This window comes from Labrus mixtus, chromosome 4 (assembly GCF_963584025.1).
Source record: "Labrus mixtus chromosome 4, fLabMix1.1, whole genome shotgun sequence".
Taxonomy (NCBI): Eukaryota; Metazoa; Chordata; class Actinopteri; order Labriformes; family Labridae; genus Labrus; species Labrus mixtus.
In genome coordinates this window covers 14,002,612-14,029,285 of record NC_083615.1, presented here as the reverse complement: position 1 = coordinate 14,029,285, position 26,674 = coordinate 14,002,612, and the positions used below count along the sequence as shown (strand labels likewise).

The 26,674-nt window shown below is 42.4% G+C and overlaps 2 protein-coding genes across 7 annotated transcripts in view; one reads left to right on the top strand and one right to left on the bottom strand.

Annotated features, from left to right (window-relative positions):
- Positions 1-10,036, top strand: part of LOC132972846 (suppressor of tumorigenicity 7 protein homolog) — a 52,221-nt gene extending 42,185 nt beyond the window's left edge. For 3 of the 6 annotated variants that reach the window (XM_061035969.1, XM_061035964.1, XM_061035967.1), the window contains 8 exons: positions 483-580; positions 846-975; positions 1,425-1,497; positions 2,997-3,099; positions 3,443-3,593; positions 3,817-3,909; positions 5,210-5,352; positions 9,567-10,036. In XM_061035969.1, the coding sequence (XP_060891952.1) occupies positions 483-580; positions 846-975; positions 1,425-1,497; positions 2,997-3,099; positions 3,443-3,593; positions 3,817-3,909; positions 5,210-5,352; positions 9,567-9,662 (887 nt within the window). In that variant the 3' untranslated portion in view covers positions 9,663-10,036. The remainder of the gene's footprint in view (positions 1-482; positions 581-845; positions 976-1,424; positions 1,498-2,996; positions 3,100-3,442; positions 3,594-3,816; positions 3,910-5,209; positions 5,353-9,566) is intronic. The other 3 variants (XM_061035965.1, XM_061035968.1, XM_061035966.1) reach the window with 3 other exon arrangements.
- An 859-nt stretch (positions 10,037-10,895) lies between these two features.
- wnt2 (wingless-type MMTV integration site family member 2) lies at positions 10,896-25,856 on the bottom strand. Its single transcript, XM_061035972.1, has 6 exons — positions 25,325-25,856; positions 24,302-24,522; positions 19,338-19,615; positions 18,805-19,069; positions 11,253-12,295; positions 10,896-11,213 (listed from the first exon to the last, which is right to left on the bottom strand). The coding sequence occupies exons 1-5, from the start codon at positions 25,405-25,407 to the stop codon at positions 12,090-12,092; spliced, it is 1,053 nt and encodes a 350-aa protein (XP_060891955.1). The 5' UTR covers positions 25,408-25,856; the 3' UTR covers positions 10,896-11,213; positions 11,253-12,089.
- Positions 25,857-26,674: the final 818 nt, after the last annotated feature.

The window sequence follows — 26,674 nt, the reverse complement described above, 5'->3', positions numbered from 1 at the left end:
ATAGCAAAAAAATATTGTCTTTTTTTCTTCAGTAAATATAGGATCATTTACAGAGCAATCCCACTGTTTTATGTTTTTAATATTGGAAATCGATTGAACATTTGTTACATATTTAGGCTCTTAATGACTAAGAGATAATATTTTTTGAATCAACTTTTTTTTCATCAGTGGGGAATAGTGATTTTTTTTTTTTTTGCTTTTAAGCAAGAGGTTTAGGTATCCTCTCTTCATTGTTGTCAGACACTTAAAATAGCAATGAGCATTTCAGTGGCAAAAAAAGCACTAAGACCCCAAATTCTGTAAAAAAAAAAAAAAAAAAAAAAAAATACGGCCCAGGTTTAAAATACCATGCATGTCCATTATAGTGCTGCAGGTGGAATCTGGTCCTTCATGCTTCTGGTGTCATCATACTGTATGGACGACAGTCGACATATAACAGTGATCTGTATGTGTAACTTCATGTGTTCATGTGTCTCCATTAGGAAGAGACACCAATGTATTGGTGTACATAAAGAGAAGACTGGCCATGTGCTCCAGAAAGCTCGGCCGAACACGAGAAGCAGTAAAAATGATGAGAGATGTAAGTGCCCAGCCTTAACCCGCAGACACACTCACATACACATGAAGACACACAGAAGTAAAGACACAGCCGTTTAAACTGTCTGTGAAGAGGCTCCACCTTCACTCCCAGAAAGATCTCACACCACTACATAAAAAGTCTTCATTGTTAACATGTTCACTCAGATTACAAGCTTTCAATTTCTAATGTTTACAACTGCAAAGATGATCCAAAGCTCTTGTGTGTGCATGTGTCGCCCCCTGTCCGGTATTACATGTAACAACAGTTGTGTGTTTTCCAGTTAATGAAGGAGTTCCCTCTCCTCAGTATGTTCAACATCCACGAAAACCTGCTGGAGTCGCTACTAGAGCTCCAGAACTACGCCGACGTCCAGGCGGTTCTGGCAAAGTATGACGGTGAGGGAGAATTTGAGAGTTTTCAAAAACACAAGATGTAAATGTTGATATTTATGTCACAACATCCAAGCATTCTAGTACGATGATTGCCGGCCTGTCTGATTATTACTTTAAAACACTGAATCCACTCATTCTAAATTGCAATTGGATTGATGGTCAAAAACATTTTAAAAGACATTTGATTTTATGGGTATGTTCCTTTGATGTCTGTCATTCATGGACATGGAAAATGAAACAAGGAATAATGTGCAGATTATTTCCTTCTCTCAGAAAATGTTTTGGAGAATCAGTTCAGTGTACAGTGAAAAAGACAGACCACACTTAGAAATCTATCGACGACTCGCCCCAAAGCTATGAAACCCAAACTCTTTATATTCACTCAACTTGTGACCTTTTGCAACATTCACTAACCCCTCCTCCTCCATGTCTGCTTTGTGTCTCCTCCACAGATATTAGCTTACCTAAATCTGCAACGATATGCTATACAGCGGCGTTGCTCAAAGCCAGGGCGGTCTCTGACAAGTGAGTATCTCTTCTCATCGTCTCTAATGCTCGTACAAGGGGGCTCAACGAACCCCGCTCTGCTCTGTAAGAGTTAAAGATAGAGCTGGAAAGAGCCTGAAGAGACGTTCAGTGTGAATGAGCGCTGGTGTACTTACAGCTGCAGCTCTGCTCTTTTGGTACAGAGCTGCCTTCAGGGTTGATCTGTGTTATTGTGAGAAGTGAGAGTCTCATCAGAGTGCTGCGGTCACCCAGAGGAGCACACTTCTTTAGGACTGTAAAACACGAGACAACCGTACTCTGGTGCTCACATAAAAATGCATAATTTAACTTTCTCTTCCCAGGTAGCCTTTAAAATTCATTCAATACACTTTATACGCCAGGTATGATTCAGCGAGGCAAAAACAGTAAAAGTGATAATAATATTGAGATCATGATTATTCAGCAGGGTTTCTCTTTATCTTGGCTCAAGCTTAAATACATGTTTACAAGTTGAACTCAAAGTGATTTTGCACTCACACTGATTAATGCATGTTGTAGACAATATGTGTTAGGGAGCTGGATGATGAAATTTGGTCATACCAGCTGAGAATAGCGGCACTCAAAGGTTTTAAATATTGTTGCTTAATTCTGTCACTGGATGTCAGAAGAACTTCTTGGGCGCTGTAAAGCCAAGCGGTTTTGTTGCGCGCCCCATGTACAGAGACTATAGACCTCGTTGCTGAGGCCGTTGGTTGGAATTCGTCCCCGCCCCTTTCCTCCATGTCATCCCCCCCCCCCCCCCCCCCCCCCTCACTCGCCCAGCATTTTCTGTCTCTCTTCAGCTGTCTTATCCAATTAAGGCAAAAAGCCCTTAAAATATGACTTTAAAAACAGTTATTCTGACGACTCTCTTTTTGATTGGACAGTATGTTTCTTATTCTTAAAGCATCAAGAAGCTGATTTTATGTGAAGGTGATTGAGCTTTTAGAGAAGTGTGAAAGCACATTTAAACACAAGGACAGCAGCACTATTGTTAAACAGACAATCATTGTTTTAACTTTGCTATCTTATTATGTCATTGTTGGAAGAAAAATTGCCATGAAATATTAAATGTTATACCTCAAACAGCCATAGTGATTGTATTTGCACTCAGTGATTCATTAGAATGGAAGTTTATTTCATTATTTTTCATCCCTTTTACCTTTTTTCTAGAAATGTAATTTGTAGCATTAAAAACGAGTCCATCCAATCTACATATTTCCCTTTTCAACTCACTGTTTAATCTATTCTGGTCCTCTGGGGCTAACACGGTTGATTTGATCGTCCTGAAATCCACACCTCATGTTTCAGTTTTATGTAAAAGATTTAACAGAGCAGGAAGTCAGTGACAAGTGAGGAGCCATCGATTTTAACATCTCTATCCGACCCCTTGGGGAGTCATTTTCAAAATCTCTTTGATCACGTCAGGATGTCTAATCCCAAAGCAGTTTACTGACAGGAATGTTTGTGTGTGTGTGTTTGTGTTTGTGTGTGTGCAGATTCTCTCCAGAGGCAGCATCCAGGCGAGGGCTGAGCACAGCAGAGATGAACGCAGTAGAAGCCATCCACAGAGCGGTGGAGTTCAACCCTCACGTCCCCAAAGTGAGACTCACAGGAAACTCTAAACAAAACACACCTGTTCACTACGAAACACACCACACACACACACACACACACACACACACACACACACACACACCTGCTCACTATAACACACCACACACACACACACACACACACCTGCTTACTACAAGACAAACTAAACACACCTGCTTACTACAAGACAAACTACACACACCTGCCCACTACAAGACAAACTACATACAACATGATTGGCTGTCAATATGTTGGATTAGACAAATTGATTTAGTTTGATTGATATAATTAGATAAAGTTTTTGATTTTAGTATCCTCATGATACTCCTCCTCTTCCTCTCTTCTTCAGTATCTGCTGGAGATGAAGAGTCTGATTCTTCCTCCAGAACACATCCTGAAGAGAGGAGACAGCGAGGCCATCGCCTACGCCTTCTTCCACCTGCAGCACTGGAAACGGGTAGAGGGAGCGCTCAACCTGCTGCACTGCACCTGGGAGGGCAGTGAGTACAAGCGCACACACACACACACACACCCCCACAGGCACCCACACACCTACAGACACAAACACACACACACACCCATACACAGACACACACATACACACACCTACAGGCACAAACACACACACAGACACACACATAAACACACAGACAATCTCGGTGAAGGAAGTAACCAGCTGTCTGTTAAAAGCAGGACTCAGTTTGTATCTTTCTTTGTTTTCAGCGTTCAGAATGATCCCGTATCCTCTGGAGAAGGGTCACCTGTTTTATCCCTACCCCATCTGCACAGAGACCGCCGACAGAGAGCTGTTACCCAGTAAGAGACGCCTTGACACGCACATTGATGCACGCACACAACATGTTTCTAAACAGTACGAGACAAAAAGACAAAAGTGGTGTGATGTTTTGGTAGCTGCTGGGAAACTTCCTATTTATCAATTTTAGTTTAAACTGTGCTTTGACCATTTGAAGTGTCATTATAATGAAGATGATGTTCATTCCTTTGTTTGTTGGGGGGGGGGGGGGGGGGGTGGGGGGGGGGGGGGGGGGGGGGGGGGGGGGGGGGGGGAACAATAATTATGTAAATGTGATATCTGGCACAAAGATGTAGTACTTCATCCTGCTGCCTGCTCATCTGTCTTAAATTGGCTTCCAGCAGGGTTCAGCACATTGTGCTAAGTGAGTGTTAGCTCCTGAACAGAGAGAACATAATGAAGCCAAACAGAACAGACGGATAGATGAGGTGACATATCAATTGTGATTCTTTACAACAACCACCAGCAGCAGCAGCAGCAGCAGCAGCAGCAGCAGCGTTGTTCCTCTGATACAGGATCATTTTTTTCTATATGTCATTCAAACTGTATGTAAAAAGTGACCTCATCAGACATGTCTGTAAACAGCCTGATGTGTGCATGTACTCACACCTCTACATTTAGTCTTCAGCACAGCAGAGGACGAGTTTGGATGTGAGTGTTGAACCGAAGCTAGACCGTCCAATAAAAGCAGCAATATCACATCTGGGTTTTTAGAATACAGACAAAACAGACTTAAAGCAATACAAATCTCAAACAGTATGAGGTGACTGTGAATGTCGATCACTAAAGTAACATTGTTTTGTGTGTGTGTGTGTGTGTGTGTGGTGTGTGTGTGTGTGTGTGTGTGTGTGTGTGTGTGTGTGTGTGTGTGTGTGTGTGTGTGTGTGTGTGTGTGTGTGTGTGTGTGTGTGTGTGTGTGTGTGTGTGTGTGTGTGTGTGTGTGTGTGTGTGTGTGTGTGTGTGTGTGTGTGTGTGTGTGTGTGTGTGTGTGTGTGTGTGTGTGTGTGTGTGTGTGTGTGTGTGTGTGTGTGTGTGTGTGTGTGTGTGTGTGTGTGTGTGTGTGTGTGTGTGTGTGTGTGTGTGTGTGTGTGTGTGTGTGTGTGTGTGTGTGTGTGTGTGTGTGTGTGTGTGTGTGTGTGTGTGTGTGTGTGTGTGTGTGTGTGTGTGTGTGTGTGTGTGTGTGTGTGTGTGTGTGTGTGTGTGTGTGTGTGTGTGTGTGTGTGTGTGTGTGTGTGTGTGTGTGTGTGTGTGTGTGTGTGTGTGTGTGTGTGTGTGTGTGTGTGTGTGTGTGTCGCGTGGAAGCAGTGTTTCACGAGGTGTCGGTCTACCCGAAGAAGGAGCTGCCCTTCTTCATCCTCTTCACAGCCGGTCTCTGCTCCTTCACCGCCATGCTGGCTCTGCTCACACACCAGTTCCCCGAACTCATGGGAGTGTTTGCTAAAGCTGTGAGTACACACACACACACATAATCAGAATACAGTCATTGCTGCAGGATATTGTTGCATAAATCAACTTAAGCACAAATGTAACAGTGGGCAGTCGAGAGACAACAAATCCGGAGGATTCAGTTGCACTTTGATCTTTCCTCCAGCCCAAAACTTTATTCTTTACCCACTATCTCCATGACGACTAATGATCTACAAAGTTAACAGCTTCATTTCCGTCATATCCGGTGGTTGGATGAATATTTCTACACACCCTGACCTTTTAACACACAATGTCAGAACCTAACAGGCACATCGTGTTGACATTTGCTCCTCAGGGAGAATCTAGTCTGATATTAATCTCTCTGTGACCTTTCCTCTACCAACATATGTTCTGTGCCACACCCCTAAAAGAGCAAATGTATGAATAACTCTTAGCATAAATATCATCAAAACAGATGTGTTATCAAAATAGTCACGCCAATTAAGAAATGAGTTATTGAGACCAGAAGTGTGTTTTGAACCAGGCTGTAAACATTTAAATGTCTGCTGTATTAATAGACATTTTATTATTGGACCTACTGGGAACTCTGTGGCTTCTGCAGCCAGCCTCAAGTGGCATGGCAGTTCTTTTGCAAATCCACATTTTTCATCACCGGAGGTTGCTGCCTGATAATATCCTATACCTCCCAATGCCACACAGCCGGAGACAGCCATGGCTGAAGGCATTCTGTTTTTTTTTTGGTTTTTTTTGCATCATGTTTTTGGGTTGTGCGTCCAGATGAGCATCTATCTGTTCCTTTCTTCTGAGCAAAATGTCTCAGGACCCATTGAGGGAATATCTTCTACTTTAGCATACATGTCTTTCTCGAGGAGTATTGGGTTTAAAGTCACCTCTCAGTCATCTCTTCAAAAACTGAAGAATTTATTTAATGGTTATGACACTATTCATTCAAAGGTCTAATAGGCCCAAATAATGAAAGGATGATATGTTTTAACCCTAAAGGTCAAGGCTGAACTGCACTGTGACGTCATACTGTCTAATGAAAAGTCTAGAAAGCCATTAAGGCCGTTTCCAACCTCAAAAGCCAGCCTGTAAACCCTGCATCTTCTCACTAAGTCACTAAGAGATGACCACGCTGCTGTATCAGTTAATCAAATACAGGTTTATCAAAAGCTTGGAACCAACAGAGGGACAAATATTAAAGATCACTGATATCTACAAACGGCCGAGATTAAACATCGGTTCTTTCAGCCTCAGTGCTGAACTCGCCTCCAGCCTTCATATCTGTTTCAGTAGCAACCAGTGGAGGGTGCTATGTGGCTCGCCCCGCAGCTCCCTGCAGCGCTGTGCTGCTCACCTGGAATGTGTCTGAGCTCATCTCTCCCCCCTCCGCCCCCCCTGATGTGACACTATCTGCAGATATGATCTCCCTGCTGAGAGCACACACACACATGCATTCTTAGTTGGACTTCATTCGTTCTGTTTCACTGCAGGTACATTAAAATAGTTTTTTATATTTATAAATTGAATTAAAAATATTTTTTCAATATAATGAGTCTGATAAAATTTTCATCTGCTGATTACGTTTATCACAGGACAGGAAAAAGTCTGAAAAAGTACAGTGTAACAATCCATCAGCTCAATCATTTTCTAAGAGGGAACCGTGCGCCAAGTATATCTTTTTAGTTTCTATTGTTTAAAAAAGACCCTGAACTTCTGAGTTTGTGATTGAGCTGATTTGAATGATTGTTTGTGACTCTACAGGTGTGTCCAAACTTTGCCACATGCTCCTGTTAGCTCTGTCACACCCGCTCACCTCCTGTGATTGACCCTTCCTTGGTCCTGTCGCTACTTACTTTTTGCAAGCAAGCAGCAGACCCTCAGTCAACCTGCCCTCTTCCTCTCATACTCAGTTTGATATGCTATAGAGTCTGTAGTATAGACCAACACACCAACTGATTTTTGGGCAGCTCTTACCTGGTGGTGCTCTCTGGTAGAGGAAAGGTCACTTATCATCATCATATCATTATTATACTCTTGGCTTGTCTGTCTAAATCCTCGGATGATATAAGGCACCAAATTTAAAACTGATGATGTTTTGAAAGACGATGCTCAGAAAGGTATTAAAAGAGAACACTCGGATGTGCGGATAATGTGCTAAACCCAAAACAAAAGAAACAGCAGTGCAGGATCAACGCTGTCTTATAGTCTTAAATGATTGTATGTACAGGAGTATCTCCTTCCATTTGAGTTGAGACTGGGAGGATTTATCTTCAATGTGCATTCATTTGTCCGTCATAAGGATGCATCATCACGATGTCTTTACATGCTCTCAGCTGCATCAGATACACACAGCAGCACCAGACTCTACAGAACCTGTTGCCATTTAAACTCATCTAAACACCGAACTTGAACCAGACCGACTTTGTAAATCCACCACCATGTCTGTGTGTGTAAGAGTGTGTGTGTCTGAGTCGTGTGAATTCCTGTACTCAGGAATTCAGGATGTTTGCTGTTGAATTCAAAAACGATTGGGCTGAACGTGTGTGACTGAGTGAACACACTTTACTAATAATGTCCCTTCAGCATGTTCATCCAGAGCTCCTCGTGTGCTGGTGAAAAACCCCGAGTCATCGAGTCACTAAAAAGACATTAAAGCTCCGGCTTGAACAGGAAACATGCATCATGGATGATCACGTCCTGGCTCAACGTACCCTGACCCAGACCTGGTTCATCCGTGGCGTGCGTTTCTACCTTTTTGGATTACAGGCCCGTCTCTTTGTGCCCCACACACAGTTCAAACACAGGGAACACACACACCTTTTACTTTGAAGTGTCCTTTGAAGCTGGAGCAGAGATGTGCGGTGTGATGTGTGAGGGAGACTCATGTAGGTGAGGAGGAGGGTGGCACAGAGAGGCCGTCTCTCTCCTGACTTTTATCTGCCGTCTGACAAAGTGGGAACCTTTATGACCTGCTGCTGCTCTAGTGGAGCCCCTATCACCCCCAGCTCCCCCCCCCCCTCCCTGTCACCTTCTGCTCCTCTTCACTGGTTGTTGCCAAAACAAAAACAGAGGACGAGCCTGACAGCGAGCTCTTCTGTACTCGGACTTAAAGTACAAAAGTAGATATGATGAAGGGGATCGGGAACAATGGCGTTTGCTTTGCACCTCAATCTACTTTCAGAATGAGCTTTTTAACATTACGTTGTTCTGTTGACTTCCAGATGCAGGTTAGGCGGTAAGATGATCAAAACATCCCGAAAATAAATAAATATGTTCAACAATCCCAACATACAGTCTATTTAGGTTTTTTTTATTTTTCATTTTGTGCTACTGTCTAATGGTCTTTATCACATAAAAGACCTTCACCTTTAATTTTCACAAAGAATTGTTGGGATTATTATTTTAACTGTGTCTCCTTAACAGTATGTCATTCTCCACTCACTTTCTGACTCTACCACCTGTCCTATCTCGTAGGCGTAATAAAGACAACAAAAAATACATTTAAAAGTCATCTTTTTATAACAGACTTAAAATCCAAAATGACAGAAAATCAGCAGATTCTCAAATTCAAGAAGCAGGAACCTGCCAATGTTTTATATTTTATCTTTACTTTAAAGATTAACACTTTGCCATCTGATCATCCTTGTAACCATGCTATTCATGTGATTTAATTTAAATCATTACAGCTCAATAAAATACAAGTCAAAAACAAGCTCAGATACTAAAATAGATGAATCGATGTCTGATGGAGAATTCACTTGTTCCATTTCCTCAAATGTGTTGATCCAGTTTTTTCTCTTTTGAGTCTTTGTAAATCAAAAATCGTCAGGTTTGAATTTTATTTCAGACAGAATTAGCCACCGTAAACTCCAGGTAATGTCTTATTGTTGTAAACATTTTGCTGCAATAACTGCACAGGGTGTTTGAAGTTCTTTTACGGTCTCGACAGGCGGAGGACTTTGTTACATTCTGATTCAATACTTTGATATTCCACAAACACCAAGGCCGTTTTCTTTGTTTTAAAACAATGTAATACACATAATTTAGTTTCATTATCTCTGAACACTGCAGAAGAATCGTGGATTGTTTTGTAATTAGTGTGAAAAGCCCAAAGCATTAATGAACCTGATTAAAGGTCAGTGAGTCTGATACTGAGATGTTTGAGTTCTTCTAAAAACAAAAACCTCATGAACATTTGTGTGACTGTTGTTGTTTTCTCTCTCTGCAGTTCCTCAGCACGCTGTTCGCTCCTCTGAACTTCATCATGGAGAAGGTGGAGAGCATCCTGCCGTCCAGCCTCTGGCACCAACTCACCCGCATCTGACCCGAGCCACCAGACCGGATCCAGAACCAGGACCTGAACCAGGAGCCCACGACCTCCATTCAGACAGAACCAGCCGAACTGAAACCCAGAACGCTTTGTTGGACTGGACTGACACACCTTTGTGCCAAGAGTTCAAACCAAACTGAGAACAGACGAGGACGACGGCAAGAGGCAAGGGACAAAAAAAAAGGCAAAAATGATGGAATCCACAATTGGTTTTGACTTTATTTGATATGTTTGCATTTTTTGGGTTTTCGATCATTTAAAGCTGTTCTTTTGTTGTACAAAAAGAGGTGATCAATTGCCATCATTAAAAAAAGTGAGAAGACAAAAAAATACAATAAAAGGACTTTTTGTGTATTGCTGCAAAACAACGTCTTCTCGCCAGTTTGATTCACTGCAGTTTCACCACTTCAACCATCAAGTCTGAACGCAGCTTCCTGTGGAGCTGCTGCTCAGGTGAACACTACCTGGTAGGTCTTCATTGTTTCTCTCTGGACCTGCATCGTTCTTCTATCTGCTGACGAGGTAACATCTCCGTTTACAGGGAGACGCAGTCTGACCCATGGACCAGGTGTTCACATGATTCAGAGGAAAGCTCAGATCTTTACTGCAGTAAAAAACAAACGTGTGTTCTGTGTTCATGTCACTTGTATGAAACGTGTTTTTAACAGCCAGTGCTTCAAGATTTTTAAGCCCTTTTAAATACAACACATATGTAAAGAAGTGAGCTGTGTGATTAGTTAGAAGTTGCTGTCTGCGTATAGATAATATACATCTGATTTTAACTTACAGGCCGACATATTTACAGGAGAAAAATAATCTAAACTAGTGGTGTTTAAACATGGCTGCTGCTGTGAGTGATGGACAGAGTCTTTGATTCTGGATAGTGCAGTCATACAGGTTGTTCTTTTTTTTAAATCTCAGGTAACATCATTCATCTTCTCAACACAGGTAAGAATATTGAACACACTTGAAGAGTAAATAAATACAAAGAAATAAGAGGACAAGACGATTGACATCTTGGAGGGAGAGCTGAGCAGGAAGACGCTGGTTTTTTTATTTCACTTTGTTCCTCTGTGTTGAAGATGTGTTTTCAAAGTGACTCGATGTAGTTCTCCATGCGTTTCTGCTTGAATCAGTTGTTTTGTTTACACTATAAGTAGACTCTAAGGAGACTTAAGTTATAGCACAAGCTCATCTTGAAAATACTTGAGATGTTTCCTTTACTGTGTGGATTTATTTTGAGCAGTAACTTTTCAAGATGTCAATTTAGAAGTCCAGTTGATTACAGTCAGTGAAAGCCAATCTGATCCATCTGCAGTACACGATGGCTATGACCCATTTCAGGGGCTGCGTCCTTCAGAGGGCACATTTAAAGACATTTGAAGATGGAGTTTGTCACAGCAGCACGTTGAAGGCTTTATGATAAAGGCTCCTTCAAATAATGCCGACAAATGTGCCCTCCAACAAAAGGATCCATATGCTTCAGCCTTCGTGGCTCAATGAATCCCGGGATTCAATGTGCGCCAATTCTTCCGAGCTGGTTCACTCTGATACACTTTGAAATGAAAGTGTAAGAGTGGGGACAGCTAGTGACGCTAACGGGGAATCTTCTGTAGACCAGATCGTGTCTCATCTCAGTCGGGGCAGAGCGTTCTACACCCTTCTGAGGACGCTGCCCCTGAATTAAGACACAGCTGTCTTCAGAGCTGTGGATCTGGTCCAGTTCTAATTCTGGTCCTCCAGGTACCAACTGTTTTACAGCTGCAGATTTCTTTGAGTGGATGTCGCCACCTACAGGAATGTAAAGTAATAACTGCTGCAACTGGAACATCTTTATAACTGTTGTTGTGTTTGCCCCCAATTATGATCCCAGTTGATACATGCTTGTAATAACCCAGACGGCACATCTAACCATCTGATGACATCCAGGATGTCAAACCACAGCACACTAACATTACTTTACAGTCTGCGGTCTAACCAGAGTTTGTGCCTTTGAAGATGAAGTAAACATTTGCAAACCTGATTTTGCTGAAGATGGAAGGCGCACTATTCACTAGTTCATATTGTTTGATGTGTTTTAAACACAAGTATAACTCTTCTGTTAGTCGTTGAACTTTGAACATGTTGATGAAACATTTTCTAGTCTAGTCATCCTGAAGATCTTGGGATGGATGATGTGTTTGATCTCATTAGTTTGAGAAAAAAAAATGAAAGGAGGAGACAGAGAAGGAAAAGCACGAGCAGCAAAGAGAGCATGTCTGAAGGAGGAGCACAGCGCTACCTGAAGAAGCTAAAACGACCTACCTACTGTTTGAAAGTCACACGGATCTTTGAGAGCTACGCAACAAGTCGAAAAACTGCAGAAGTTTCCACACAGTGATCCCACGTGACTTGTGGTTAAATGCGATTGGTCAGTTAGTGTCACGTCTGGCCCTTGCAGGTGTGCACGTCGACCTGCTGGTGGCAGTCGCGGCAGTGCACGGCGCAGCACCAGTGGAACTTGCACTCGCACTTGGTGGTCCGGCTGACCCTCGAGGTGTCGTAGCCTCGGCCGCAGCACATGACCTCACAGCCGTCCACGCCGCGAGACGTCCGGTTACAGACGCGCCCTGCCGTCCCCATGGACCCTGGACAGAGAGAGAGAGAGAGAGAGAGGAGGTGAGCGAGGGTTTAGAGAGATTAATTAATTTAATCTATAATGAGTATCTGCTCGTCCAAGGTAAAGCTTTTTTTGTTACATTTATTTTGTAAAACCAAAAACACTCAATTTCTTACTCTTATTTGAAAAGAACAAATTCTGACCAGTTCATCTTTTTGCAGCAAAAAACAGCTTTTGGGAAGCATTCACACAGTATTCAAAGTACGAGGCATTACAGCAGTTTTTAGACTTCTGTATAACGTTGAAGCTCGTCAACGAGGGGAATCAATCGGCATGCCTCTGAATTATTATTATTAGCTGTAACTGTGTTCCCCCTCCTCCTGATCTGATTCTTTAATACTAGAAACATCATCAACATGCTGCTGATGTTGAAACTCCTGCATCCCTTTCCATGTCGGTAACAAACAGAACAGATGGCAGATGATTTCAGATCCAAAACTTATCACCTGAAGAAATGTTGTGATGAATTCAAACTTTTTGTGGCATTGAGGCAATATGTCAAGCCTCTTCTTCCACGTTCTGTGTGTATAATGTTGATCTAAAAAGCCATTTGAGTGAGATGTTAGAATTAACTGACGAGCATAGCAGCCTACCACAACCTCACATCTTGTATTGCTCTGTTTGCAGAGTGCAGAGGCAATTTGGTCTGCAATGCTTACGGTAATAAAAAACATTAATGTTAAGAATTTCAATTAAACTTAATTATTTGCAAACTGCGAAATCCTTCTGACACCGAGACTAAACACCAATGATCCTCTTAAAACAAAACAAATCAATTCTGAAGGTTTTCTTTAAAGCTTTTTTTTCTTCTTTAGATCATTTTTAAGCTATTTGTGTCAAACAGAGCGTAATATGACTTATATGTATCAGATGACATTTTTCTGCAGCAGTTGGACTAAACTCAGAGTTCATTTTCACTGCTGATCTGTTCCCATTTATTCATCACCTCACTGCCAATCATTTCTGTCTAAGGTGAGCAGCATCATGGGAAGTTACTAAGATGTCTAAAAGAACCATTTCACCGACTGAAGCGCCCTTTTTACACCGTTACTCCAGCGAGGAATGAGGACGTGATTAGGCGGTACATACGCTCAAATGTGACCAATTAGAAACAGTTTATTGGTCATCAAGAGCCAATGGGAGCGCAGTATTAACGTTGAGACAGCAGGGGTGAGGAGGAGTTTAGAGCGTGAGTAAGATGATGAACGCTGGATGGAGGAGAGATGAGAGATTGATGATAGGAGCCGTCAGCCGGCACTCCCGCCCTTCATCAGCTGTTCATTTTACAGGAGACATCCATCGCATCGCATCACACACACACACACACACACACACACACTATCTCCTCACACTGATTGAGTGCGCACACTCACTTTTCTTCAGCCGACCACACACACACTTTCCATGTCCGTGTCTGTGTTCTTGAGCTACGTGTTTCAGGTGTGTGAACAGCGGGGACAAAAGAACTTTCATTTATGATAAAACTATGGAAGCCTTTGATGATCATTATTGTGTTAAGTTGAACGATTACATCAGAATTATTTCAACAAAAAGCTTTGTTTTGATCGTAACAAAAGCCAACACGTCTTTTGTTTGAATACATAAGAAACAATCTAACATTAATAACCAAAAGAAGCCTCCTGAACAAAAACACCCCCACCCTAGTTTCTCCCATATCAAAGACTGTTCTCACTATTACGGGTAAATCATTTCATTCCTGCAACTTTCAGAGAAGCCTTCTCTTGTGACCGGGCCGAGCGACACCTCTCGCTCACTAACACCACAACTCACCAGAATCTTCTCTGATGGTCAAAATGCAAATCATCACTCCGAGCAATCGGGAAGTTGTGATGACGTTTACATCACCCAGTCGGGGTTTAGTGCAGGGTATCAGGGTTTATCTCCATAGGGTATACCCACTTCTTGATTGACAGTATTCAGGAGTATGCTGCAGTTTTTTCCTGGGATGGTGAAGAGATGACTCTCCCTATACTGTCTCTGGTTGGCTAGTACACACTAACTATGCAAGTGTAGTCTTACATGTCGCTGTTTATAACAGAGGCTGTTTATACTCTGCTGGACGGGACACTTAAAAAATGAAGAGTATACCCACTTCTTTAGGCAACACTACACCACTGGTGACCGCAGAGATCATTGTGAACAAAATGAAACTGCTCCGTACTTTTTTATGCTTAACCACTTGTTCATTGTTACCATGTATACGTCCAATCACCCGTGGCATTCATCTAAAGGTACAAACTGTCATCATAGTGTTGGACATTGTTGATCATTTCCAAGGCGCCTTTTTTTTACATCATGACTTTCCTCCTGAGACTAGGAGAGTCGCCTGCTGTGAGGAACATGTGAACAGGCAGGTCAGGAGAGTACTTTACATTTTAAAGAGAACACGTGTGAAAAAGGCTGCAGAAATCATTTTTAAACATGAACCTGTCGTGGAAGCTGCTGTGCTGCAGAGGTCGAGTGGGCAGAGTCTGGTGGCTGCACTGTGCAGGTGTGACTGACTTTGTTTCTGTCTGCCTGTGAAGCCCCAGTGTTTCTGAAGAGGAACATGGTTGTGAGCTCTCTCCTCCTGTGTAAATAAAGGTTGAGGAAAAACTGATGCTTTGGCTTCATGTACAATCTCGAAACATTGTTCTGGAATTTGCTCGTGTTTACATTCTGCTTCGCTCCGAGAGAGCGACGTCTCTTCATCGTTCCGTCGCCAGGTAATATGTCTGGGCTTGACCTGAAGCCCCGCCCCTCTCTCTCTCTGGCAGAGCGCCTGCTCGTCATCTGCGGTATGCTGCCCCGCTAGGGATGACATCACGGCCAGAGTCTTCCTCGCTCTCCCTGTGTCTGCTTATTGAATTAAGATGAGGGGGCGCCGAGAGATGAGTTTAGCACCTGAGCCTCGCCGGGGCCGAGGGAAATTGATTTCACACTTTAAAGAGGCACAGAGGGGCCGTCTCACTATCTCTATGGACTGTGTGTGTGTGTGTGTGTATGTGTGTGTGTGTGTGTGTGTGTGTGTGTGTCCAACTGCCTGTGAGAGTAGACTTTCCAGAATTATTTAGGGTGAGCTTGCATGTCTTGGAGAGGTTTTTCAGTGTGTGTGTGTGTAACTCAAAGTGTGTGTTTCAGGAGCAACTGTGCTTCATGGTTGTGTGTTTATGTTTGTGTGAGTGTGTTGTCGTCAGAGTGAGAATTCATGCCTTTCTCTGTGTGTGTCCCAGAGGAGTGAGTCTTTAGAGAGAGTGAGTTCTCATGAGGGGCCTGGGGCTAACACTGTGTGTGTGTGTGTGTGTGTGTGTGTGTGTGTGTGTGTGTGTGTGTGTGTGTGTGTGTGTGTGTGTTACCTCACCCTGCTTACATGTACACATCACATAAGGTCTACACATTTCCATGGGGGGGGGGGAAGGGGGGGGAGAAACTACTGTGTTACAGTGACTGTTCAGGATCAAGGAATCCAATGAAGCTGTTTTTGGAGCATCTTGATGCAGCTAAATAAATGATCAATCAATTAAACTGTAAGAGGCCCAACAAGATGATGTCATCGTGTTTCGTCTGATCTAAATATATAAACACAAGTCACAGCAGAAAAGCGAGACATAATCACAGTAAAAGTAATTCATCAGCTGATTGATTTACTGCCAACTCTTTGGCTTCACCTCAAGAAAATGTATCGAAAAAAATCAACAAATTCAGATGTAATCACCAATTAGTCCTGGTTTTATTCTAAGTGTAAGGCAATTTATTTTCAAATGTATTTTTTGTTATACATCGTTTAGAGTAATCCATAAATCAAAGCTCTGACAAAATAAATGTGAGAGACACATTTGATAAATGTCCTTCACACGCCTTAAAGAAGCCCAAACCCATCACTTGTATCACTTTAATAACGCTCGCAAGTAACGGCACAAGAACGACAAACGGGAAGTGTGACTCTGTTAAGGCCCCAACACACCAAGCAGACGGCAAAGAACTAGTGGTGAAGAAAGGAGGGAGGACAAAGATGTGCTGTGTTTGTCAACCATTGCGCTCTCTCCCAAAGTCAGGCAGATCATGTTTATCCCTTTAGAGGGGAGGTTTTCAAATTGATACTGACAGATAATCTGTTTACTCCGGCCTGTTTTCCTAAAGCTGCCAATCCCAGTTTTAAGTAATAGTGGAGTCAACATCTGTTTTTTGGTGTCTGTTGTGTTTCTACACCGAGGACTAACAAAGACAGATCGTTGACAGTGACGATGTATACTGGAACTGAAGTGAAGATGCAAACAGGGAAACAGGAAAAAATGCAACATAATGTTACTCAATATATCTCCCCAGTTTGATCTCCGCCTGATGCAGCTTATTGTAACTCTTAATATCTTTAACTGAACTGTCAGCATCTAAATACAAAAACAAACAAATAAATAATAAGAACTTCTCTGAGGTGAAGCCACCTGAGCCAGCTACAGAGGACTTACTGAGAATGAGACTGTGAATATGAATGCGCGAAGCCTCAGCGACTTCACCCATCTGTTACTGAAGACGGCTTTGGAGTCCCATCGGTGGCGGTCGCCATGCTGGAAACATTCTCTCAACCTAACAACAGGCTAAGAGCCGGAGCTGAGGCTGAGATGGGTTTTAAGTCTCTTGACAAACCGTTACATCACACCCACCTGTCAATCAAGTCAGCTGTGCGCCTAACTATGCATAATGTGTATCCTTCCCATAAAAGCGTAAACCTTAACTTGACTACTTTAAACCGCAGGTCACACATACGCATTCTCACACCGATGGCAGAGGCTGCTATGTAAAGTGACCATCAGTATTAACTAATCCCATTTATTGACATTCATACGCCGCTGAAAAAGCAGTGGGAGCAATTCAGGGTTAATTGTCTTGCCCAACGACACATCGGACATGAGGCTGCAGGAGCTGGGGATTGAACCTCCTGGTTGAGAGACGACCAACTCTACCAACTGAGCCACAGCCGCCTCAAAACAGATTAACTATGAAAAACAGTTAAACTGTTGTTGACAATAACTAATCCCACCAAAGTTGTTGTTCGTACCAGGCTGTACACATTTAGATTTCTGCTGTAAAAAAGTACATTTTTATGAATGGGGTGTGGTCTCTTGGAGCCAACCTCAAGTGGACACTCGAGGAACTGCAGGTTTTTTGCACTTCTGCATTGGCTTCTTTTTTCAACACCGTCGGTTGCCGCTTGGTTTAAGATGATCTCCAGGAAGTATCACGACTTAACTTTGATGCTCCAGGACTAGAATACACTCTTGTACCTTTTATCTTTAATCACTAAAACGTCCTCTTGGCCCCTAAATGAAAACCATGCCTTCTGAAAGTTCTTCATGCTTCTTCAAGGACATAAAACACTCTAAAGAACCGTGACTGTGCCTGATAACCTGTAAATCTCAGCGAATACATGACACTGTCCCGTGACAGATGATTCCCAGGTTTTGATTTTCCCTCTCCTTAAGCCACAAGATAAACCTCAACAAAAAAAAGCAGCCTTAAAATGACAAAAAAACAAAACAATAAATTTGTTATAACAGATTTGGGAAGATGTTTTTCTGGGGGTTGTTTAAAAAATGTAAGTCAAGTTTCAAATAGAGGAGGAAGGAAATAACAGAAAACACACTCCTCTGATGTGTGTGTGTGCCGATCGTGCCCTCAGGCTTGTGTGTGTGTGTGTGTGTTTCCAGCAGTGGTGATTTATAGTGATCTGTGGTGTTCTAAGGTTTCAGCCAACAGAAGTGTGTAATGGGTCTTAAACTGGCCGACACCCGATCGCCACGGATCATCTGCTGCCTGACAGGCATACAGCTCCTCTGGAACACACACACACTCATGCACGCTAACACACACACACACACACGCACACGCACACACTGATGCTCTTCTCTTTCACTCTCACAGATTTCATACACAAACATTTTCTTTCTCACACTCACTGTCCTGTTCAGAGCTTCACATATGTAAACACAGATTTCACACACTGAGATACTTGTTGCTTTAGCGGCTTATCTGTCTCAACACCAGCATCTGTCTGGGCCCAAATATTGGAGGTAAAGTATCCCTGTCGTCTCAGCGCCTGCAGAGAGCCAGTTAGCCCTTTCACACATGCAAGAAACTCCAGAAAATGTCCCAAAACGTTCAGGCCTAATTTTTATGTGAACGCAAACTGTTGCATTTTTCAACAGGATTTAATCCGGATTGTTTCCTGCCAGCCCCCCATTGTAACGTTTCTGCTAGAGCTGATTGGTCGAGCCTTTGTGTGAACACAGAAGGAAATTCACTGTTGCACAACTGGTTCAATCTTTCTGCATGTCTTTTCCTCCCTTTCTAATCACATCCCTGTTTTTATGCTTATCTTTGTTTCAAAGAATCTAAATGATAATAATAAATACTTTAACATGTAGTTTCAACAGCTCTCTTCAGATCCTGTACAGGATGCAGGGCTGGAGGATGTTTTACCTGACTCGTTGTCCCGTATGCAGTAGTCTGGCGAGTCCTCAAAGTACACCAGGTCGTTCTTGCTGGGTCTTTTGAAGTGCGTGTGCGCGGCAGTAAATCCAGTGCCGTATTGGTTAACCGCCACCTGCACGGCGCCGTTGTACCTCTTGCGAAGATGGTCGCCGGTTTGCCTGAAGTCGGCCATTGCCAACCAGCAGGTCCGAACGCTGCAGGACCCGCTGACACCATGACATTTACACTCCAGGGTCATGAAGCGCTTCACGGCCTGGAGAGGGCACAGGGAGAGAACGAGAGGTGAGAGTCTGAAAAAAAAGCATCGTATGGACGCCACAAGTTCAGTGAGCCGTGCATGCTGTTGAATGAACCTGATAAATCACGTAGAAAAAAAATAAAATAGTTCATGTGTTTCTCCTGACCAAAAAAATCCTTCAACATTTTACTGCTTCATTTTAAAATCATTCAGTGTTGCTAACTCCAAAAACACAATAAAATCCTGTTCATGACTCCAGCAGGTGTTCACATGATCGGCGCACCTTTCGGCCGGCTCTGTTGTTGTGCAAGTTCATGAGCGCCCGGGCGTCCTTCTCCTTCCTCTCCTTGGCGTCCACAAACGCCTGACTGAAGCGCATGGCGTGCTCCACGTGGTCGCTGCAGCCGCCCCAGTCAAAGGAGCCCTTGGCGTCCATGGATGAGCCCTTCTTTGTGGGGTCGCAGGAGCAGGAGTCCAAATCGCCCTGGCTGCACGCTCGTGCCAACGTGTAAACCACACCGGCTGAGGAGATGGCGTACATGAAGGCCACCTCGCGGCTACCTGAAAGGAGAGAGAGTGAAGATGTTACTGAGAGGAACAGGTCTATTACAATTTTATTTTATTTTTTTTATATATTTTTATGCACAATTGACACGTTTTAAAACAATATAAAACAGTTTTTCTGAATGTAGGTTGTTTTTTTTTGTTGGTGACCATTTTTGTGTTTTTTTTTAACACCTTCAAACAAGTCCTGAAGTAAAGATTCCTAAATATACATATTGAACACGCAGCTATGCAACTTCTTTCTGACACTGTTTGGTGTATTTGTAATTGCACAGGATTATTCAGCTGCAAGGTTTGAAAGGCTTGCTTTCATTTTCTGGGTCAATTCAAGACGTTAAGAGGTCAAGTTTCAAATAAATGTAATCTCATAGCAGTCATACTCAAGTCTGCAGTGAACCTGACAGCCAACGATCCCCAGGAGTTCCCAAATTGACTACATCACTCACAACCACTGAGCAATTAATTAGTCAGATATTGTGTTGTATCATTATACTTTTGTCTTGTAATATATAAGCTATAAAGTGAGATCACTGTATCGTAATATTATCATGATTGTGGGCATTGTATGTCCTGAGATTCCCAAAATAATAAAATACTCTTTTGTCCAAATAATGAAAAAACAGAATTATAAAAAAAGAAATCAGCATGTTGGTTGTATTCTTCTCTACATTATAACCTTCACTGATGTGAGATGAGAATCAAAGGTAATCTTTATCTCTCGTTGATCTTTGTTCCCAAATACAGCCTGAAGGAGGGCAACATGAAGCCGAGACAAACAGAGAGATTCTTCAAATGTTTGGCCTCCGCTCCTACCTCTATGATCCTCGTTTGTTGTTATCTGCTACAAACTTTTAGTTCATGTGAGGCATGAAATGAAAAACGCTTCATCTACCTCCAGAATGGATAAACAGCTAACGTTTACCTGCAGCACCCTGACCCAGAGCCCTTATCAGCTCTGCATGTAGCTGACGAGAGATCTGAGAGACATCAAAGTGTGTGTGTGTGTGTGTGTGTGTGTGTGTGTGTGTAAAACTGTGCTACAAACTAGCTCAAGTGAATCTTGCACGTTTCATATGTTTGTGTTTTCATTATTTTTTTGCTGAAAGAAATGCTCATATTTCTGATTTCCTTTTTTTTTTTTACTTAAAGTCAAAATAGAAAAACAAGCATCATGTATTTATTTAACAACGATATGAAAGGCAATAAAAACAAAAATACTCTCCTGTAGTTTTGCTTCTTAGTTCATTAGAAAACCAGACGACTCCATGTTGCCCCTCCCCCTAAATCTGAAACCAAACCTGCAACCTCGTGAAAAACAAACAACGTCCATAATGTTTTTCTGTTTTCATTCAATACATTTCTTAAAAGCAGAGCTCATTATTTGAGTTACTCTACATGTTAATGAAGCTCTAGAGCTGGTGTCACCTCTCAGTACTTTTAGGCCCCCACCAAAATCGTCGACTGCGGCAAAAATCGAAGAACCAAGAGGCGGTGACGATGAGGGTCAACTCTGATTTGTATTTGATTTTTTTCCACATATTCTCAGATCAAGGGTTGTCATGGTACCAGATTTTTTAAAGTGTGATACGATTCAAGTAAAAGCAAACAGTATTAAAACCTGTTTCAAAACCAAATCAACAAAAATCAAAAAAAAAAAAAAAACTTTGAAAGTTTTGGGGGAAAATGAGATGTAGAAACTGATGATCCTAAAAAAAGGTTTAAAACATATTAAAGTTATGGTGTTATAGTGAAGGTCATGGTAGTGAAACACACATGCAAACGTATATCTCAGTGTGTGTGTGTGCAGGTCCAGCAGCTAAGTTGAGCGTGTGTTATGAGGTTAATGAGGAGAACACTGAGTAAACGGGACACCACAGAGGTAGAACTCCTGTGTAATTGTTTGAAATTAGCCCGCTGACATTGACAATAAGGAGCTTCTGACTAGGCTCTCTCCGACGTGCCGTGATAATTCTGTGTGGCACAGCGGGGGCCCGGCTGGGAGGTCCGAATACCACACGGCTGATTAGAGGCCCCGACATGAAACAGACTAAGTCGAAGGATCCGCCTCACAGGTTAAATCTCGGGGCATGGGAGAGGAACATCAGGCCGTCGGTTCCCGATGATCCTCCAGTGGCAATAAAAAAAGATTAGGACTTGTTGTAACGCGTCCTGGCAGAAACCACAGACTGAGTTCAGCTGCTCAGACGCACACTGACATGTCTAATTTGACAGGATGCTTCTGTACAGCGCTCACATCTGTCAGAGGCAGCAGCAGCAGGCTGCTTATTGCTGCTCATTATCAGTTCATCATTTCAATCCCTAATACTGCTAATCGCACCGACTAATTGCTGTCTTAGAGGAGTCATTTGTCACACTCTTCACAACATTTATTTTGCACTAAAGCCCCGCTGGAACAGACTGCCGAAAGCCCCATACATCAAGTCTTTTCTTCTGCAAATGACCAGAAGAGATAAACAGTGCTAATGACCGGGTATGGATCTTCAAAGTGGTGGGATTACTTTTACTTGGAGAAAGACGACGTTTCTACCATCTCTCTTTGGAATGGGCTGAGAGGAGAGTGATCAGCTAACTGAGACAGTAGCTGAAGTGGATCTAACGTAAACATGAACATCGTCATGAAAAATCTCAATCAAAAGGACACATTGTAAACTTTTTATCAGGTACAAATTTAAAAAAAAAAATGATATAGTTAAAACCTGCATGTGCAGACACCCCATGTACAAAGAAAGGCTCTATACCTCCATGTGGACGGCCCTGGTTCAAATCCGGCCTGTGGCTCCTTTCCCTCATGTCAATCTCCACTCTCTCTCTCTCCTTGATTTGACTCTAACCACTGTCCTATCTCTAAATAAAGGCCAGTGTTTCTCCTATATGCATGTAGCAGCGGAGGTGCACCACTGCTGAAATATGACCTCCGCTGCTGGACTCCAGCTTATCTCCTTAGAAACTAACATTATATTAATTTGCGGTACAGACTCAAATGTGACCATCGTTATGAAATGTTGTTTGGTAAATTTCGGACTCCTCTTTTGCCATTACCCACGAGCAAGGTTATGACAACAGGGTGGTTGTTGGTGGATTATTTTGTCCAATTAATGTTAATAATTCTTTTAAAGAAAATAATTCAAAAAAGATGTAATGCAACTAAAACGTTGTTCCACTTCACCTCCACTGCTACAACTTCAACCTAGGGGAAACACTGAAGGCATAAAAAGCCCTTAAAATAAACTTACAAAACAACAAGTAATCATTTTGATTATTACACAGTCTGCAATATTTTTCCATCTCATAAAATAAAAATAAATCTGCAGACAGTGTCAATTAAAAAAAAGCGAAAGAAAAAAAACATCCTGGGTTTGCTAAAGCTCAAGGTCATGCCTGCAGGTTGCTTGAATTCTCAACTAATTCCTCTTACATCAACAGTGTTCAATAAAAATCATCCAAGAAAGAGAGAAGAAGAGAACTTGAGAAGCTGGACCCATTATATTTATTCAGTATCAATGTTTGACAACATGAAATCAACCAAAGTGCTGATGAACTTTTCTTCCATCCAGCAACACATTCCCCCCTGAGCGTTAATATAACTCTAACCAAGCACTGAGCAGCATGTTGCCCCCGATCAAACACAAAAACAGAGAAACCAGTCGGCTGCATCGACGTGACAAATGCACGATTGTAAAGTGAGACGAGGTGTGGAATGTGATCCAACGTCTGTGGAAAAAAAACATCTGCAAGGGAACTCTCTGTTTCTCCGAGGGTGAAACGGTGCTGCGGTTAGACGTCAAGACACTTTGCAAAGTCACCAATTGTTAAGAATTTTCAGACACAGGGTGAAACATGACAAACAGATCCAAGTGCTGCAATGCACACGATCATGCAGGGATTCGGTTCCAGCGCACAATGAGCTGGAAACACAAGCCAGCGTATAAAGTACACTGCTGCAGGCCATCTAGTCACTTACTTTCTATTCTCGGTCATGCAGCGTCGAAGGCACCCGACAGCCCCTCAAGTCATTATATCAGGTATAATCTGCTTTATTGTATCTTCTAACATTCACTGCAGGTGAATAGAGAATACAGCTACATTTATCACAGAAGTATCTCAATACTGATACTGAGGTGTTGCTTGATATGATTTCAAACATTGATTCAGATCACGGATAAGAAATCTAGCCCGATCTTTATCCTAACAGGAGTGTTTTAAGATTACAAAGAGACAATAAGTGATAGTTCTTTAGCTTTAATTAAAGTTAACCTTCATCTACAGACATTATTAATCAGGATAAAATTAAGCAAGCCCTCCATTTTGAACCCAGAATGATGTGACTATATTTACGGACCCCTAGAAAGCGGATACATTTTGCTGTCCTCTTGAGTGATAAATGGTCAGAGGTCTCAGGCTTGGATGACTCGGTGTGTATTTTCTGGGGATTTGTGGGTCATAAAGCATGTAAACTGTGGTTTGATAGAATATGTGTGCTGCAAATATGTCAGCCGTGTTCTCCTCAAATGATCAGGAAACATTTCACCACAGGACAACCGAGTCTAATCTAGTTTAAATCCAGATATTTGTCGAGCTTTAGTGATTCCCACCCTGTTCGTGACTTTAAGTAGTACTTCAAAATGTGACCTCTAAAGTCAAATGAGTCCTCCTTCTACTCACTGCGGAGAAGCAGGCGTCCGAGCAGGCTGTGTTCCCTCGCCGTGGTGTTGCAGTTCCAGCGGTGGTTGCGGAACTGGTGCTGGCACTCCGAGATCCAGTCTTTCATCCCGGCCCCGATGGCCTGCATCACTTTTGGGTGCTGGCGACACAGCTGGCGCTGCTTGTTCACTAGGCCGGGGATATTGTCGCACATCACCTGAGAGCCCAGGGTGCCCATGTACCTGCAGGGTGGAGGAGCAGACGGACAGAAAGCAGAACTTTTGTCAGCAAATCTAAACATCAAAACAAAATTCTATCAAACTTGGTATTTTCCTCCACCTGCAGACATTTCAGCTCTGTAGGGGAGTTTGACACTTAGCTTCTTTAAAAGAAAAGAAACACTAAGAAACAGAAAATGACACAGCAAAGCATCAAGGTGTCCGCTGTGTTGAAATCCCTTCTATCAGCTCCACCATTTCAACCGTGTGATGAAAGACAAGCAGGGAATTTAAACACTTGCAGACTTCAGGGAAATGTCTTTAATTTACTTCTCCTTATTAAAGAGGGAGAAGAAAATTCACTCTCCCAACATCATCTCAGTATTACAGCTGGAACACAGAAACAGGATCTTTGCAAATATTAAAAGACTCAAGAGAACGAAAGCAAATAGAGAGAAAGTAAATCATATTGAATGACTTGATCTTGGAAATGTATCTGTCTAAATACTCAGTCTTCAACTTCAGTATTTTTAAAACACAGAAATGTAAACCACGGAGGGAATTTATTAACTCATTATGTGGGAAATGTATGACAAACGAGAACAATGTAGTCCTGAAATAGTTTAAAAAGTGATATAGAAGTTTTTTAATAAGCAAGGAAACTCTCGTGATATTTCCTCACAAATCGAACTTTTTATCTACAGATGTGTTAACCACAAACTCGATTTGAGCCCCTTTCTGCACGTGGAATAAAACGTGCCAGTTTGATCACATTTTCAGCGCCTGTTCTTTGACCATTATAACTAACTAAAGATAATGTACTCACCACCAGGACGCATCGACCTCGGCCACCAGCCAGCACATTGCTACAGACAAATAAACACATATTCCACTTGGAAATAAGTTCATATTAACCAAACGTTGGTCCTTTATGGATCTGGACCGAGCATTTCCACGGGGAAAAAAAAGAAGTAAAACATTAGAAAAAGTCAGAACTTGATTAATGTCCAATGTCACGCTTGCATTAAAAATAAATCACAGGACGGTCGGATGATGGAGGTTTGCGCGTAAAAGCCATGCCCGGCTCTGGTTCTGCCTCTGCACGGTGGCAAAGTGCATATGAGGGAAAAAAGTGCAGAGAGACCGTCTTAATAGTCCGGGCAAATATTTTCAGTGGAGATGATGAGCTATCAGGTTTAAATTGCTTTACACAAGGGGTGGGCAGAATCCCGTCTCAGGAATGAGATGTCTGAGAGTATCTGTTCAGGCTGGTTTGACACCAGACAGGCTTGGCCCGCGTCCAGACCGGAGCTCCGCTGCGCACAGAGAAATGGTCCAAAGTGATGGGCGCTTCACTCAAACTGCACCGACGCGTTCAGGGAAGAGGCCGAGCTGAGGGAGAGAGTTCATCCAGCACACCTAGACAGTGTCAGTCACCGGAACAGAAGAAAAAAAAAAAAAAACCCGCACAGTTCGCCCTAAATGCTGTTTTTTTTGTATGTTCGCTTTTTCGTAACACGTATTTCGTGGGTAGATATTAAAGTTTTTTGGATGACAAGAGCAGAAATCTTTGCGCAAAGTAACATTTCGGTGCTTCTAGGGCGCAGAGATCGTTAACTAATCATCTATCACGTCACTATAAAATGCCAAAATATTCATCCACGACACAGAATGACATTTCTGCTCCACCCAGGGCTCCCAAATAGTTTTGTTTTTACATTTCCATTTTGTCATGGCCAAATCCTTAAATAAAATATGGATTTGCTAAAAAGTAAGAGCTCTTTGTCATACCCCACTGACGCTTTGGTGCCAAATATTTCAGCATGACGCACTGTTATTTTACAGCCTTATACAAACCATCACTAAGCCCAACTAATAACTCAGGAATCTGATGGTCTTAAAAAAAAGGAGGGCAAGAGAAAAATCTACTCACTGGTTCTCCCAAACCAGCACCTAAAGGTGACGTGTCCATTTCAATTGGATTACCTATCGTGGTCTTTTTGAAGTCTCACGGGGAAATCTGTACCACTGTCACACGGCATTTCCTCCATCTTTGATCTGCTCCGGGTGTATCTGGAGGTCCGGAGATCCTGACCAGATGAGATTAATGGGCAAATTGGATTTTTTCCCATGATCCCCGTGGAAGAAAGACATAAAACAACAAGGAGATTTGTTA